The sequence below is a fragment of the Scatophagus argus genome, chromosome 14, assembly GCF_020382885.2.
Source record: "Scatophagus argus isolate fScaArg1 chromosome 14, fScaArg1.pri, whole genome shotgun sequence".
NCBI lineage: Eukaryota > Metazoa > Chordata > Actinopteri > Scatophagidae > Scatophagus > Scatophagus argus.
The window spans coordinates 6,906,127-6,922,309 of NC_058506.1; the positions used below are offsets into that span (position 1 = coordinate 6,906,127).

General features: G+C 38.2%; 1 protein-coding gene across 2 annotated transcripts in view; it reads right to left on the reverse strand.

Annotated features, from left to right (window-relative positions):
* nlgn2b (neuroligin 2b) overlaps positions 1–16,183 on the reverse strand; it is a 58,165-nt gene that overhangs the window by 31,660 nt on the left and 10,322 nt on the right. For both annotated transcript variants that reach the window (XM_046411046.1, XM_046411045.1), the window contains exon 2: positions 1,405–2,147. In XM_046411046.1, the coding sequence (XP_046267002.1) occupies positions 1,405–1,921 (517 nt within the window). In that variant the 5' untranslated portion in view covers positions 1,922–2,147. The remainder of the gene's footprint in view (positions 1–1,404; positions 2,148–16,183) is intronic.

Below are 16,183 nucleotides of genomic sequence, written 5' to 3' on the forward strand. Positions count from 1 at the left end.
TATCAACAAAACTGTGGCGCCAAGGTTTAATTTTACTCTAAATACAGTAAAACACAGTGCAACATCCATGCAATGCAAACCTGAAGAATATGACAAAATGTCTCATACCTGTCAAACCATGTATCCACAAAAATGGTCACTTTGTTTTAGAAACACATTTAATTACAGTACTTTGTTTGTTGGTTTGATAGAAAACGGGAGGAGTCTTCACATATAACCCTATACCCAACCTGGGAACTGTTCAGTTTAGATCAACACTTTATATGGTCGTGTTCATATCCCATTCTATTGGTCCTGGTTCTATCTAACATCATGTGTAATAGCCCGAGGGGATACAAATACAAATACAAAAAAGTAATCGTGGTTAAGACACAAGTCTGCCAGTAACTAAAATCCTGCAGTGGGTCATTATCTTCATTATATTCATCATTATATTTAGCAATAATGCAGTGTATGACAATATGAATGCTTTCCTTCAGCTAACTGAAATGATAAAAATTTGCATGTTAGTCCAGGTAACCATACCTTTCCATGTACACTCAGATGGACCCAATACTGACTGTACGAGCTCACACAGTGCCTGCTGGTTTGATGATGTTTAATGAGTTTTTAAAATGTTGCATTTGATATATGTTAGTGGGAACTCATGATTGAAATTGGGGTTTCATCTCTACTGAGCTGCATCCTCTTCATCATCTGACATATCTGAAGACATTTTGTGAATCTTTTGTTTGAGAGATTCTGCTATTTTCCAGAGTTAAATAAAAAAAAATGTTAGTAGTGTCAGTGAATTTACTACATCAGTGGTTCACTTTGGCACTCAACACAAATGTGACTTACTCTTCATTTCTCATGCAAAAGATTAATGTTAGCAAGTTAATACAAATTAGCAAGCTATGATACACGTGCTTGGTTTAAAAAAATGTGTTGCATGTCACTGAGTAGTTAATTGCTACAAAAAGCAGCTAGTTGGTAGATGTTCCATATGAATTTTGAATATGTGATAAAATGTTAAAATTAATTAAATATGAGCAATAAAAGTTAAGTGTGTCTAATTGCTCAGAGAATATATTCTTCGGCAATCTCCTGCGTGTCTTCTGGCTCATGTTAAGTGCTCTTTTTGCATGGAAAATAACCCAGCTAACTGATCAGAGTGATTTTTCCAGACTACTGAAGTGCAGACACAAATGAAATTTGGAAATCATTAGAAAGGTACTATCTGTTCTTACACTCTGAAACACCTGTGGCAAGAACTGATCTTTTCCCTCATTTTGATGCAACGAGGCGGACCTGGGATTTCACTTGACCATTTTCTGACCCACTCTAAGTGCAAGGAATAGTCTAACAGGCCAAGACTAAGTTCATTTTCTCCTGTATTTCATTTGAGAGATTTGTCTCACTCACCGTCTTCGGTGGGTACGTAGATGTTGAGGTAAAGGCAGTCCTCACTCTGGTTCTGAACATAGGTCGCTGCAGCATCCAGGTTATCTGTAAACCACACTGGTAGCATGATCTCAGGTAAAACCCCATGCACATTCTGGGGACACACTGGGGCAAACTGGGTGGCATTGCGAATCTCTTGCCAAGAGCCTGGAGCTTCAGGAGGCTGGAAGCGGCGCTCGCCGATAGGGGCGGTAGCATATGGCACGCCCAAGTACTGTTCGACAGGGCCCAAAATCTCATTATTGAGCTCCCTCCTGATGCCACGTACCTTTCCATAGCCTGTGGAAACTATGGGGTGTTTCAGGTCAACCCGTTGACATGAAGAAAGGGTGAGGTGTAGCACTAGTCCCAGTAGCAACAGCAGACAGTGATTAGCAACCCGCTGGGAAGTATAATGACGCTTGCCACCATAGCCTTGGTGGCTGGCAGCATTGAGAGGAAAAAACAACATGTCCGAAATGAAAGCTCTTTCAGTCATCAGTAGGACTTCAGCTTGGCGTAGAGAGGGATCACAAACTCAGAGGGTTATGGGAAATAACAAGGTAAAAAGAGGATTTGTGGACGGGGACAGTTTAACGGTTTTCCTAGAGTGACATGGTGAGGCAGAGGGACAGGTAGCATTCTCAGGTAGAATCAGGTTTCATCCACCTTCCTCTTTGGAAGTCTTGATGGGTCCAGAACTGCAGTTGGGAAGCCAATTACACCTAGAAGACACAGACAGGATTTGAGTCAATGTGTGTGTGAATAGGTGCGCTCTTTAAGTCCTTTCATCACGTTTAAAAAGGCACAAGAGGACAACATGGCTAAGCTGATTTTCCTTAAGATGAAGTGTCTGGAATAATGACACTTGACTGCAGATGACTCCTTTGTGGTACATAATAACCCAAGGCAAAAGTCTGATATTCTTTCTACCCCAACAGACACCAAGGTCTATATCTATAATATCATATGATGTAGTGGTCTTCAAGATAATTAACCTGAACCTGTTTTTACCAGTTTTAACCTGAAATACTGATTTAAACAAGAATTTAACCACTTACAGTTCAGTTGCTTCACTAAAATTTGATTCTTTTGTGACACAGCACTGCTAATGTTGGAAATACCCAGAAATGCAGCAACAGAGAAGTCAACTATGCAGACCAAAGATTAAGACACAGCAAAAAATCATTCAGCAACAATCATTTATTTTAAATGTGAATAATCAATGTGAAAATCAATCCAAAACTTAACATATGGATTGCAGTAGAATTTGCCCACAAGATTTCATCTACCTGAAATGACTGAATCTTGTAATGATCAAATACTTCAATTTTTAATTTATTAAATCTATTTTAAAAAGTGATCGAGGCCGAAGGCATTTGTGCTTTTAATGGAAAGAAAAAACACACAAAAACAAAATAGCAATAAATGGTTGAGGACATCATCAGTGGCTACCTAGAATGACCTAGAATCCACCTAGAATGAAATTCTGCAAGTTATTTTGTTCTTAATGTTGTCACCTTGTGTCTCTGTTTCATGTACTTCTACACTGTTTCCCGACATACTGTACCCTAGCAGGTTTGTGTGTGAACTGCATTATGGTAAACACCTCAAGAAGTTTTGCAAACACGGCCACATGTCCTGCGGGCTATATATCTATACATGTTACTTTCCTGATGATTTCCTGATGTAGCTTGCACTTTATAGTTAATATTTCTATCCTATCTCTCCAGTCAAAGGTAAGAGGAGTATATCACCATCACCTTGGTTTATGAGCAAAGACTTGCTACAGTCTCAGCTGCACTTTGAGTTCAGTACTGATGAGCCAACAGACCTGCTTAACATCAGCCTGTTAGCACTGTCACTGTGAGCAAGCTAGCACGGTGTGCCTACGTGCAGCCTGACAGAAGCCCTGAGTGTAGCTCTAGACTCTTAGCCGTGTTTTCCTGCTGAGGCCAAGTTCTCTTTGAATTTCAATTAAAACTTTGTCATGCTATCTTCCAAATTTAATTGCAGTAATTTAACACGTTCTGCTTGTCTTACAGAGGTTCCCAAGACTTGCTTCTAACAGTTCAAATGTTGTGCTAATTCAGACTTCACTGCTGCAGAAGCAATGTCTGAAATGGAAGGTAGATGGGTATACTGAATATGAAACCATGAAAAATACGCTGCTGTGTTGCATTCTTCTTTGTTCATCACAAGAGCATTTAATATATCCATCAGTACCAATTACTCGTTTGCTGGCACAATTGACTGTCATGTTAGTCAACTAGCTCATTGCTAACTCACTAACAACTACCACCGAAACTCAAGCGCATGGAATTTTTGATTTTCTATTAACTAACATTTTTTGGAGCTATTGTACACTTTTCATGATATGTGGATTGGTGTTATCCAGTCGGAGTAAACTCTTTTGTCACATGTGGTGTCATTTCTGGATATGCAAAGAACTATGTATATCACATCTGCAAAACTGGTTTGTGTGATGCCTCCCTAACATTTTGAATGAAAACACACAGTTGCATTTAGCATTATAAACTTGTGATTACATCACCAAGGGGCACTCTGGGGTGCAAACTGTGGAAAGGGCCTAAATATACATTTGAATTGGTTTTACGTCTCCAGTTAAGAAGAACTTGAACTTTGCAGTCCACAGGGAAACTTTTTCAATGACCACGGTGTAATGTGACCACTGTTTACTAGTTTCATCTTGCAGATAATTGCTGTATTGGGAAGTGTAAACACACTTGTCTTGTAATCAACTTAAATCCATGGAGGAAACCAAACAAATAAAAAGCATGTTAACTTATCATTCTGTGTGAACAAACAAAACCCTATTGGCCCTATGACGTCGTCAGCTATCCACGCTGTGTCCCTCTCAACGCAGTTCAGTTAGTGCTTCTACATCATTACAGATGAATGGGCAATGCTTATCTCACTTTGGCTTTGGGAGATGAAGCCATTTAGGTGTGATAAAGGCTTTACGTGGTGCTAACTGTTGGGTGAATGCTGCCTCATCCCTCCATCCTCAATCCTGCAATAGCTACACTCCACTGCCAGCCAGCAAACACATGGGGTGACAACAAAATAAAGTGGAAATATGGCGTGCAACATTACAGGATGTTAGTGACGTGAAAGGCTTCTTAAGGACAAAGCAGGAACAAGTTGTTTGGAAAAATATTCAGTTCATTAAAGCCTTCTGAGTGACTCCATCTTATGACAACTCTACTGCTTCTGAGGAGGAGGTAAGATGTGTAAGGAAACCCCAAATTATCATCAAAAAAGTTAGTGTGCATACATAGTCAAGCTGAAAATCCAACAAAAAAGACTAATGTGAATTATACACAGTACATGGCTCTCTGCACATTGCTGTGAGTGGGTAAACTTGCGTGAATTAGAAAAGCCACTGGACTCATTTGGAATAAAAAACAAAAAAATGAGGGTGATCAAATTCCCAAATTGTTCATCTCCTTTTGGCTTTCCTCTATGTAGTTCAACAATTTTGGGAAATAAGCTTATATCCTTTCTTAAAGAGAGTTAGCTTGTAAAGATTGATATCAGTCTAATTTCTGTGTTAAATCTGAAGGAGACAGTTTTGTTTTTGCACGGATTAAATTGGCAAGATATGTCAAGTACTGAGCTGCTGGTTAGCTGGCTTTCTTACCTTTGAAAACACAGAGCCATGCAAGCTAAGCCACTTTTTTCAGTTTCCAGTCTTAAAGCTAAACTAAGTTACCAGGCTGTGGCTTCATATTTTATAGACAGATTCAAGAGTGGTATTGATATTCCGGGTACAAATTACACACAATCAATACATCAAAAGGAAGACTGAAAATGATGCAGACACAGACTGAAGTACTGTAAGTACAACCACACAAACATCAATAACTGTACAGTATGCTCTATACAGAATCCAGTCTAAAGCCTGTGGGTTCAATAACACTGAACTACACAGAGCTGCTGTCACTGCTCACTGATTACATTTGCTATAGTTAGATACCCATTTTGATTTTCAAAAAGCAATCTGTGCTTGTATTTACTCAGTAAATATGACTGAACATAAAGCACAAGGCCAAGGTCAGAGCACCTTCAACATGCAGAGTAGGTCCAAGGATACCCACACAGTACGTCTATAATGGCTGGGATAGCATAGGTGTAGGTGTAGCCTGTCTACACATATTCTCTGTAATGCTTGCCTCCCTGCATGCATTAACAATGATGTACACACACATGTGTAAAATCCAGCGAGGCATCAGATGTTGCATGTGCGGAGAGATTCTACAGTAAGCACAAATTGGTCTTTTCTCAACCTCTCATATGTGATTTGCAAATAGCAGTTCCCTAACATCCCTAACATCTGTTCATGTCAACCATCCGTGAGCTCAAACAGCATCCAGCGTGCATCTTCACGCATGAAATGGGATAAATTGACACACAAATCACCAGGCTGATTTAAGCTGTTGTGTGTTATATAACAGGTAGTCCTGTCAGCTGAAGCTGTTTCAGAAGGTAATGTCCCTCTGCCAGTGGGACACTTTTATGTGTGTGTTTAAAACAGAATGGAGTGGTTTGTGAAAACTTTCGCAGGATGGTGATGTTGGTGAAATTGCTTGACTTGGGATTTCATATTGCTTTGTTTCCACTTTGTGTTAAAACTGCATGCACTACTTCTGCTGTCAAGCTGCTCTCCTCTGCTAGTCAACATCTGTGGATGACAAGCAGTTTAACAAGCTTGAAACAGAGTGCTGAGTTTTTGACTAATCTTGGGCATCTGCTATCTACAGTCACTGTGCTTAGAAAAAGGAATCCTTTAATTAAAAAATGAAACAAAGCTTTCATGGCTGTATGTTGGCTTCTCCTGCAACCAACAGTGTCTAGATACAGAAAAAGTGTCACTATGCATTTATATTAGACAGAAAGATAACTCCTGTATGGGAAGAGGTTGACTATGATAACTTTCATTAATTATAGGCAAGTCTATTGCTTCTATCTTTCACTGCACAGGTATCTGTAAGAGCCATTTGCTACAGGTGTCTTGCCTTTTCTTGGAGGTCCTGGGGATGTAACGAATGTGGGAAAACAGCCCATCACACCTGAAACTGAATAATCTGATCATACGTCTGCCTTCTACTGCCAGTGGTTGGAAGAACTACCTGAAGAAGAGACCATGGATAACATACAATAGCACATTTAGCTAATTTATTGATCTTATTGCTAAGAAAGGTGAAGTTGTGCTCATAATTCATGTAAGTTATCACGGGACCAGGAATAAGGTAGGTATGTCCAAAATTAACTGCCGTGACTAAACTGAAATGGGCATTTAATGTGTTAAAGAGTTTTGTATTTTGTGTAGATTTGGTAGATTTCACTACAAAGTTTGAATTTCAGGGACCAAACATGCACCAAACATAGTCATAGCCGGTCTGTATGATGTAAAATGTAATGCACTGCTAATGGGCATCGTGTCACGACGCATGGTAGCCTGCAGGAAGACGTGGGTTTAGGAATGTTCTTTTCAGCAGATAGTGAGAACGATTTGCGCAGTTTTGATTAAAATGGATGTTTAAAGGCCCTAATGTTCCCATAAATCTTTAATGAACTAGACAAGATGAATAAGTCGTCTTGTTGATGAAGTAAGAGGGTAACAGAAGAACTGGAGCTAAGATTAGACTTGTCAGGCTGTACATGTAGGTTCAGCCAAAGGGCCTCATCCTCTTTTCACACCAGACATTGAAACTACCCAGAATCTGCCCCAATGTCTCCATGTACAGACTGCCAGGGAGAACAGGGTGATACAGAAACAGGAGATGAGGGAAGAAATGGCTGCCACTCCTGGAAAGTGCAGCATAATATTGGGGAAAAAAAAAATCCCACTATAAAAGTCAGTTTCTCTCCTTTGTAATCTGTAACAACTATATGATGCTGACGCAACACTATCAATGGAGGGGAAAGATTTGGGTAAATTAGTTAAATTTTAGTACAGACGGGGCAATTTCAAGCCTCAAACAGTGTTGCACCGTCTCTTTGGCCAGGGACAAAATGTGCAAAATGTGGCACAAATAAACTTTACTCACCGACTATTCAGTGTGAGGCCTTCAGAAAATACGAAAATTCTGAAATGTTTCTGCAGTACCAGTCCATCTATTCCCTCAGTCATAAACAGCTTGTTGGCAGGACCTCACAGTCCTATCATATTGGGTAAATTAGTTCATTTTAAATTTCAGTACAGAGAGGCCAGTTTCAAGCCTGTTCTTGTCACTAACAATCATATGTGATTCATTTAATTTGAGAGCCAACCAGTCAACTCAAGTAAAGTCAAAGCTCATTTTAGGTCACAATTTCGGAGTTTAATTGGCAAAAATGGCATCACTAAATTTCCAACTGATTGAAAAAGAGTTTTTAAATACAGAAAACATTCAAGCCCCTAAAAGATTTTTGTCTTCAACAATATGCCATGTCACTAAATGAAGAGCGAAGCCCCTGAAGACAAGGGGAGGGCTGCAGGATAATAGGCAGAGATTCAGAAGACTTTATGTCAATTGAGCTTTAAACCACATTAGGATTATTGTAATAGGATCACTGTTGAACCTTCTGAGAAGATACATTTTTATTTTGTAATATATTCTTTCAAGTTGTGGAGATGAAAAATTGCTTCAACATTGAAGCTACATTACACTATATTACATTAAAGCTATATCTTTATGTAGTTGATAAGAATGTCCGCAACATATTTATCAGGTTGACAAGGAATTTTATCCAGTCATAGTGCACCCATTACATATATTTTTTGATCTTTGCTGTAAGAAACGTTATGGAATTGCTTTTACAGAAATCTAGTAAATCTCTTTGCCCTTGTAGCTGTTGAACCTTACAGAGTTGGTCTGACAGTCGATTTGGACATCAGTTTTGGCTATACAATGAGCAGTAATTTAGCCCAAAAAATAAAGTCTCATTTTTTAAGGTTTGAGGTCCCCTATTATTCAAATTAGAAAAACATATCTTAATATAATAATATAATGTTGATATCAAAATGCAGCAAGATAAAACATGATATACATAATACGTGATGAAATATTATATCTGAGCGCCTCTTGTGCAACACATTTGAGCAAGAATCATAAAATACCACCATCTGCAAAGCTGACATTATTATGCATATTAAAATGCATATATCCATATTATGCATATTATCCAGTACAGCTAGAGACTTTCAGTACCAGATGCGCGAACCAAAGAGAGCATGGACATTCACTTTAATAATCAGTTTCAGTACAGATAGAAAACAGACAACACATTAGCATATCTACGGACAGGTGGCTTGCTAGCATTAGCTCAGAAGAAGCTCAGTAGAATAGTTCTATTCATCTATTCTATGGTAATTTCTAAAAGTAAAGCAAGATACTTCAGGATCTATTTGCCAGACCAACGTGAAATTTAAAATGGATACTTACTATGCCCAGAGGATGATTTCTAGTGATCTTCAGGATCTTTCATCTTGCACTACCGCAAGGCCATCTGACCACTAGAACTGCATCACAAGATATCTTATAAAACAAAACCACCTCCGAAAAAAATAAAATAAAAATAAAAAACAAACTATGACAAAATTTTCACTCAATTTTGAACAAATATTCATTGTTATGCTCAACAACGTATGATCACACAATCTTGAAATACTCTGAGGACACTTACTGTATTCCCACCAAAGGATTAACACTACATGACACTACATGGGGTTTGTTCATGCTCTGACCTCAGATCAAATGACAACTTTGCAACCATGCTAATGTTGAACTTTAGGGGATAAACCTGTCATTTTTAATGAACCCATGGCATTTGCTCAAGGGCTACTATCAGAAAAAAATGCAAAATTTCATTTGAACCACAATGAACCACAGTGCTGTTAGAGTTGATGAAGACCATCATCTCCTTCATACCACAATTTATTCTACTTATCATGAGCTCTCCAGACTCAGAAAGCAGCTCAGTCAGATACCATGGCTGCTCCATCTGCCACTGCTTCCCCATTCTGAACAGACTACAGCCAGAAAAATGTGGAACCTTCCAGAAGGAAATCACTTTACGCTTATTAACCCGAGAAATGATTGCAAACATCTCAATGAAAAGGGATAACAGCTTGCTGGGCAGATCCTGACTGAGCAGCAAAGGCCTCAAGCTCAATTCTAAGGGTGCTGCAATTGATCGTCATCGGTCGATATTCATTCGGAATGGTCTGATCGGTGGTTTTTATAGAGGACAACAAGTACAACCAATCAGATAAATACGTGAGACAGTTTCTCTACGTGCCATCGAAATGCAATACCTACTACATATTGCAGGGCTCGGACAACACTGCATTGTCCACTGGGCAGGGGACAAAGAATGTGTGTGTTTGGGACAAAATGTGGGACAAATACACTATTGCTTAGCAAATGACAAACTGAACTAAGCGCTGACCATAACAGAGCATGTTGTCTCATAATGTTACTTTAGTTACTATCACTGACCGACTATTCATAGTGAGGCCTCCAAAAATATGAAAAAGTTCCTGCAGTACCAGTCCATCTATCCGCTCAGTCATAAATGGCTTGCTGGCAGGATCTCACAATATGTTGCTCTCATTAAACCATGAGGGCATGACAAATCTGCATTGAAATCAGCAGGAGGAGAGCTAGTTTGTGGTGTGTTTGATTAAGGGAGCTAACAGCTAATGGAGCGGATAGCTTGCAGCAGAACTCAACACACAGCGGAGTTTCTGTTCAGGAGAACATGAAGTGTTAACCATTTTGATGAGAGAACACCACAAGTTTACTGTAAATACATGCACTGAAGTGCTATCTATCTGTACATTTGAGCAAACCTCTGCAAGAGATGAAAATAACTAGATACAAGCACTAACCAAGTGGTAAAGTAGTGGCTTCAGCACACAAAGACCTCAGCAGACTGAGACAGCAGAGAGTTTCATGTATCTATGTATGTATGCATTTTTTTTAACCAAATTTTGTTACTAAACTCCTTACTATTTATTTATTTTATCCTAAACTGTTTATTTTTTCTTAATTCTGGCTTTTACAATTTAACTTTTTATTATGTTTTAAACCTATAACTTCAAGCAAAAACAGATATCATTATTTATTTACTCAACACAACGATACTTTTTTTATGTCACTATTAACTAACAACTACAGATGATAAGAAAAAAAGCAACATTTTGCTTTGTGATCAGTGTTTGACACCAGCTGATACAATTTCCAACAATCAGTGATCCTCATCAAGGTACCCTTACTCAAATCAAACATGGCTTAAGATGAGGAAGAGTTCATAAATTATCAAGAATAATGAATGAATTCAGTCAATTAAAAGGGTTATAAACGAGGCAGCAAGGATCATAAAGCAGCAGGCAGGAGCAGGTAGGAGTTGCTGGACAAAAGGTCCTGTGTCACTGCTGGACCAGAAAATCAATATGTTGCTGCTGGTCGCCACCGTTCTTTCTCCTTAACACCTGTGGATCACATGGAAACCTCCCTTTATCTTAAAACTCTGCTCACCAGCGCACAAGCAGAGTAAGATATCTTGACAGCTACTGACAAGACACTAAGAATTTAGATGAACACTGTTGCCTCTAAGGAGTTGTTACTTTTATTAATCCGTTTGCTTATGTGTGTTTTGTAGTTGTGAGTGGAAGAATGTGTCATCATGAAGCCAAGTAGTGAGCGCAATCTGGTGACACACTAATTAGTGATGATCTAGGTGAAATGCTAGCTGTGTTAGCATGTGCAGGTGTCTGCGGGCTGTACATACAGTTTGAGAAAGCAGTCCGACAGCTGCTTTGCCTCAAGCTTAAAGCTAATTCTAGAATAAAATGGCCCACTAAATTAAATAGAAAAGGCAGCTAAACCATGTTCACATGGTAGCCCAGTCTCACTGATATACTGTTAAATATAAAAGAAATTCAAATAATAACCCTGATGCTGATGATAATCCATTTCAAATGTACAATATAAAAAAATAAAACAGAGGAAATAGATAAGGTGGTTACAAAGATGAAGACAATACATAAAAGCATGTCCAGAGGGGTGCAATTTAAAAAGAGATTTACAGGATAACACTGAGTTAACTAGCTTACGTTCCTCAGGCAGCCACGTTCAACGCTAAGCCCCCCCTAGCAAGACTGCAATCAGCTTTATTCTTGACTCCAGACTGAGAAAGAGTCAAAAGAGCCCAAGGATCTCAGGCTGACAGGAAACTCCTAAGTCTGAACGTAGCCACGGGGCAGACGCTGCTGCAGCCTACTTTGAATGTGATCATTGAAAAGTGATGACACCAAGCCAGAGCCCCGAAACATCACACAAGTTTGCATCATGCTGTAACGTCTGTATACCCTGCTCAGTCTTTTTATCCAAAAGTATCACACTTGTCCCAATGTGTGTCTCATGTTCTTCATGTGGATGTGTTATGAACATTTTGCTGGCAATGTGCAGGTATGACTAATTCATTACTGGCTATGACAGCTTGCATCCAACTGACAAGGCAAATCCCTCTCCCTTTATTTGAAGGATGTTTTCATAGAACATGTAGTATGTTGGTGAAATAAAACCCACTGAGATAAGTTACTATACAAATTACTACTCATATGATAATCTTATGATAATGATATGAAAAAAATATCTTGACCTGACTGCTGAGCACAGGATTGCACTGTCAGTGTACACTACATGCTACTAGATACTCAAAGGAAAAAACTGAAGGAATATTTTATAGGACATGAAATTTAAAGGATTAGTTAGCTGTATTACACAAACTGTATTCACTTGTGGATTAACTTGCAATCTAATGTTTTGCACCGTAAATATAGATTCTGGTTTACTCTTGTCAAACAAGTCCAGGATTATCAAAAGAATTATAGCTGATATCAATATTAATTTCACGGTACAATATTTTTTTTTTATCAGCAAACATTAAATCATTTGAGTTGTAGCAAAAAGAGCCAGCAGTCGTACTTTCATTCAAATTAAGATGGATTGTTTTCTGTTTTTTTATGAATTAAGTTTTGTTTGTATTTACCTTTAAAAGCCTTGCTTTCTGATTGATAGCATCAACTCAAATATGAGAGGTACCAGAGTAGCTGATTTTTCTATCTTAGATTTTATATATTTATATCCGAGAAAGAGATGCAAGACAGATCTGGAGAGAGGAGCGTGTCCAGTTTGGGAACCTCAGAACTGCATCTCTGCTTTTTGCAGATGTTATAGTTCTGTTGGCTACATCATTCTGTGCCCTTCAGCATGCACTGGTTTGAATCTGAGTAAAGTGGTCTCCAAGTTGGGGGTGAGTTGCTGCCTCTCACAAAGGAGTTCAGGTATGTTGGGGTTATGTTCATGAGTGAAAAGAAAATGGAGTGTGACAAGGACAGACAGACAGCAGACAGCAGTAATGCGGGCCTTTGTACCAGACTGTTGTGGGAGCTGAGCTAGAAGGCAAAATTCATGATTTACCAGACAAAAAAAAATGACATTGTATTTAAGATTTGACCATTAATAGCTTTTACTGTTTGGGAATAAAAACATTAAAGTAAAATGTAACTGAGAATGTCAGAATGTTAAAAATGTCACTTTTAGAGGTGCCTTCTTGCTTATTTAAGAGCCTTTCATCTTCAGTCTGGTATTCAGCAGGTGTTCAGTCGGATTCAAGTCTGACTGATGTTTTGCCCACCAAACTCCTCGGATACCTTGGATCAATGTCCTTCCGGCTGCTGTACAAATGGGATATTACGTCCAAAAACAAAAAAAAGGCAACACTTTAACCTCACAGCCACTGTTTCCCTTCACATTAAATGTGCTGGAGTAGAATCAGACAATGTCTCTGTTCCAATAGTTTCTGACTGTGCTGTACATATTTAACACTGTGAACTGCCATCAGGCCTCAACTTGCCCTTGCTACTCATTTCAAACCAGTTCAGTTTCAGAGAGTCAAAAGAGAAGCAGTTTGGCTGTTTACTGTGGTTTTATAAGTCACAGTCTAAAAACAAATGATCTGTTTCCTGGAGGCAATAATCTTGTCTTCTCTGAGCAATATAATATCATGCATTTTTTATATTTCTAATATTTTCATAGTTGTTTCCGGGTTTTATTGGATTTAATAAGTAACTTACCTTTTGGCAGGATGTCAGGTAAACTTGTTTGTTAAGTTCTGTAGAACAGAGAATCTAAAAAGTAACAGAGTTTGCACGCAAGTGTGTATATCTTACACATCACATCTCCTGCCAGCGGTATGTTATGAATCAGAGCTATTTTCAGTCCATTAATAATCAACATTGATATTGGGGCAATTGACAGGCCTACACGATAGTGAGTGTATTAATGTCTGTAAAGACATTAATCTAGTTCTTGCAACAGTCAAGTTAACACTTGACTGTCTACATCAACAGGACTAAAATAACCTGATTTCATCTCTCATTTTTCTGTTCTTAAGCTTGTTCTGGTGTCAAAGGGACATGAGGGGATTTGGACTATTTGTTTACAAGGATATCAAAGAGGTGAGTGGTACCAAGAGCCAACATTGGACTGAATGCTTTTAGGTAACATAGTGAATAATGAGACTTCCATCAACATTTTTTGATAAAGTCAAAGAAACAACAACAAAAACAGTATAAAAAAGCCTGCCATTTCACAGCACCTAATCATGCCAAATCCTTCTCTATGTAAACTGTGCCCATGCTAATCAAAAATACCCCTGCTGGGTGAAATCACTTTCATTTGAACTGTGTGTAAGCTTAATTGATGTATTACTGCAATCTCTGTTGTCACAGTAACAAGCATGCCCTTGTACTGCTCCTATCTTGTAATCAAAACAAGTCCGGCCTGTTGCGTTCTGTAATTTTACATCCAAAGTGTGATTGTTTGGGGAATTTCTATTTCATTTTGTATAAATAAATCATTAGTATCCATTTAAATTTGGATGAGGTCAAAGCATATTGTAGTTAGATATTTTGTTACCTGTTATCCTCCCAGTCCCTGGTGAAAAGTGCAATATGCTTTAAGGAGTGAGTAGCTGAGAGACACATGTCAGCCACACCTGCTTCATTCTTACATAACATCATATGAGTACAAAGAAATACTAGGCTGAAAAAAAGCACACAAGGTTAACATCATACAGCCCATTTACACAGTGATACTTGCGGCTACAGAAGTGTGCAGTCAGAGGGGTGATAGGAAAAGCAACTGCAGTCTGGGTCCTGCATCAGTGTGGGCAGGTGAAGGCTACACTGGAGAAGCAGTATGAGCTATAAGATCAAGTAAGATGAACTGCACTCAAAAGGTGGGGAGATAAAGTTATATTAGTTTAGCTAGCATGCAAATGCAAAACTAGCGGACCCAGCTATTAGCAGCTAAATCAGTGCTCCACTGCAGCTACATAGCTAACACTGGAAACGGATAGTGCTTTCCAACACCATAACAGAAAATGGGAAACCCACAGGAGATCCCACATTTTAGGGGGAAATCCAATCTATAGGAATCTATAAAGATGACACTAAAGTATTTACAAAGAGTTCTGATCACATAGCTAAGGTATGTGTATTTCCTAAATAAATTTGCAATACGTTGTTATGAACAGACTAGTTTCAGTTTTATATTTAAATAGCTAGTTACAGCTACTTTTTGTTGACACATTAGATTTTATCTTCACTGGTACCTCTATAGCTAGCATATTCAATCTAATTTACCTAAATAATAGCACTGTAATCTGAATTATGTGATTTCATTTGTTGCTGAAATACTTAACACCGGATGTTCAAAAACAATGTTATGGAAAAAATGTGTATTTGGTATTGCATGATATTTTAATGGTTTATCAACTATTGTTTGTCTACGAGTCCAATACGGGAAGCTGCTTGGGATTTGCATTATGCATTACGTGTACAGTGTAAAATGACTGGATTGATGTTCTCTGGTAAGAATACATAATTAACAAAAACGTCACTATTAATTTTTTAAATTTAGAATTCATAATGAACAATCATTTAGAATTATTGTCCAGCCCACACAAACAGCCTTTCTGCCATTTGAGAACCATTGCCTTGGCAACAGTAATGAATATAGCAGCTATCGCCTTGGCTCCTATAATCATTGCACTATTCAGACCTTTATCAATAAAACTTTTCACAATGCAAGGTAGGTTTGTGCTATACAGTACTTCATATCAGAATATAGCGAGTAATGAAAAGTTTACATCACAGATGTTAACTGTTGCGTTGTGTAGAGCAGACGATGAACAACTTGTAGTAGGCAAAATGTTTTAAATAATATTAGTACTGAACAAAGCAGCAGGGTTTAAATATAATGTTAATACAAGAAGGCATGTTGCAAAAATATAATAAATATAATCTCACATTGTGAAATCAATATCAGGGTTGGTCCCACTGTAGATCTAAGAGAAAATTGTAGGGTATGGTTTCCACTGACATAATTAACACCCTTAAACATATTTCATATGGAGAGAAATCTTTTTTCATAGTTTTAAGTTATTTTATGTTGAAAGGTCTAAATTTGTGCCCATTGTGTATAGAGACACCTAGCAGTCTATAACACTCATATAACTTTCCCAAGTATCATTTTATCTATGCATTTGGTCAGATAAGACTATGAACTCCCTCCATGCCTGTCTGTATCACTTCTGTAGTTTTATTAACTTAAATGTTTAATTGTCTACTATGAAGGATATCATGCATGAAAGCGTTAAGAGGCACAGTGACTGAGCTCCA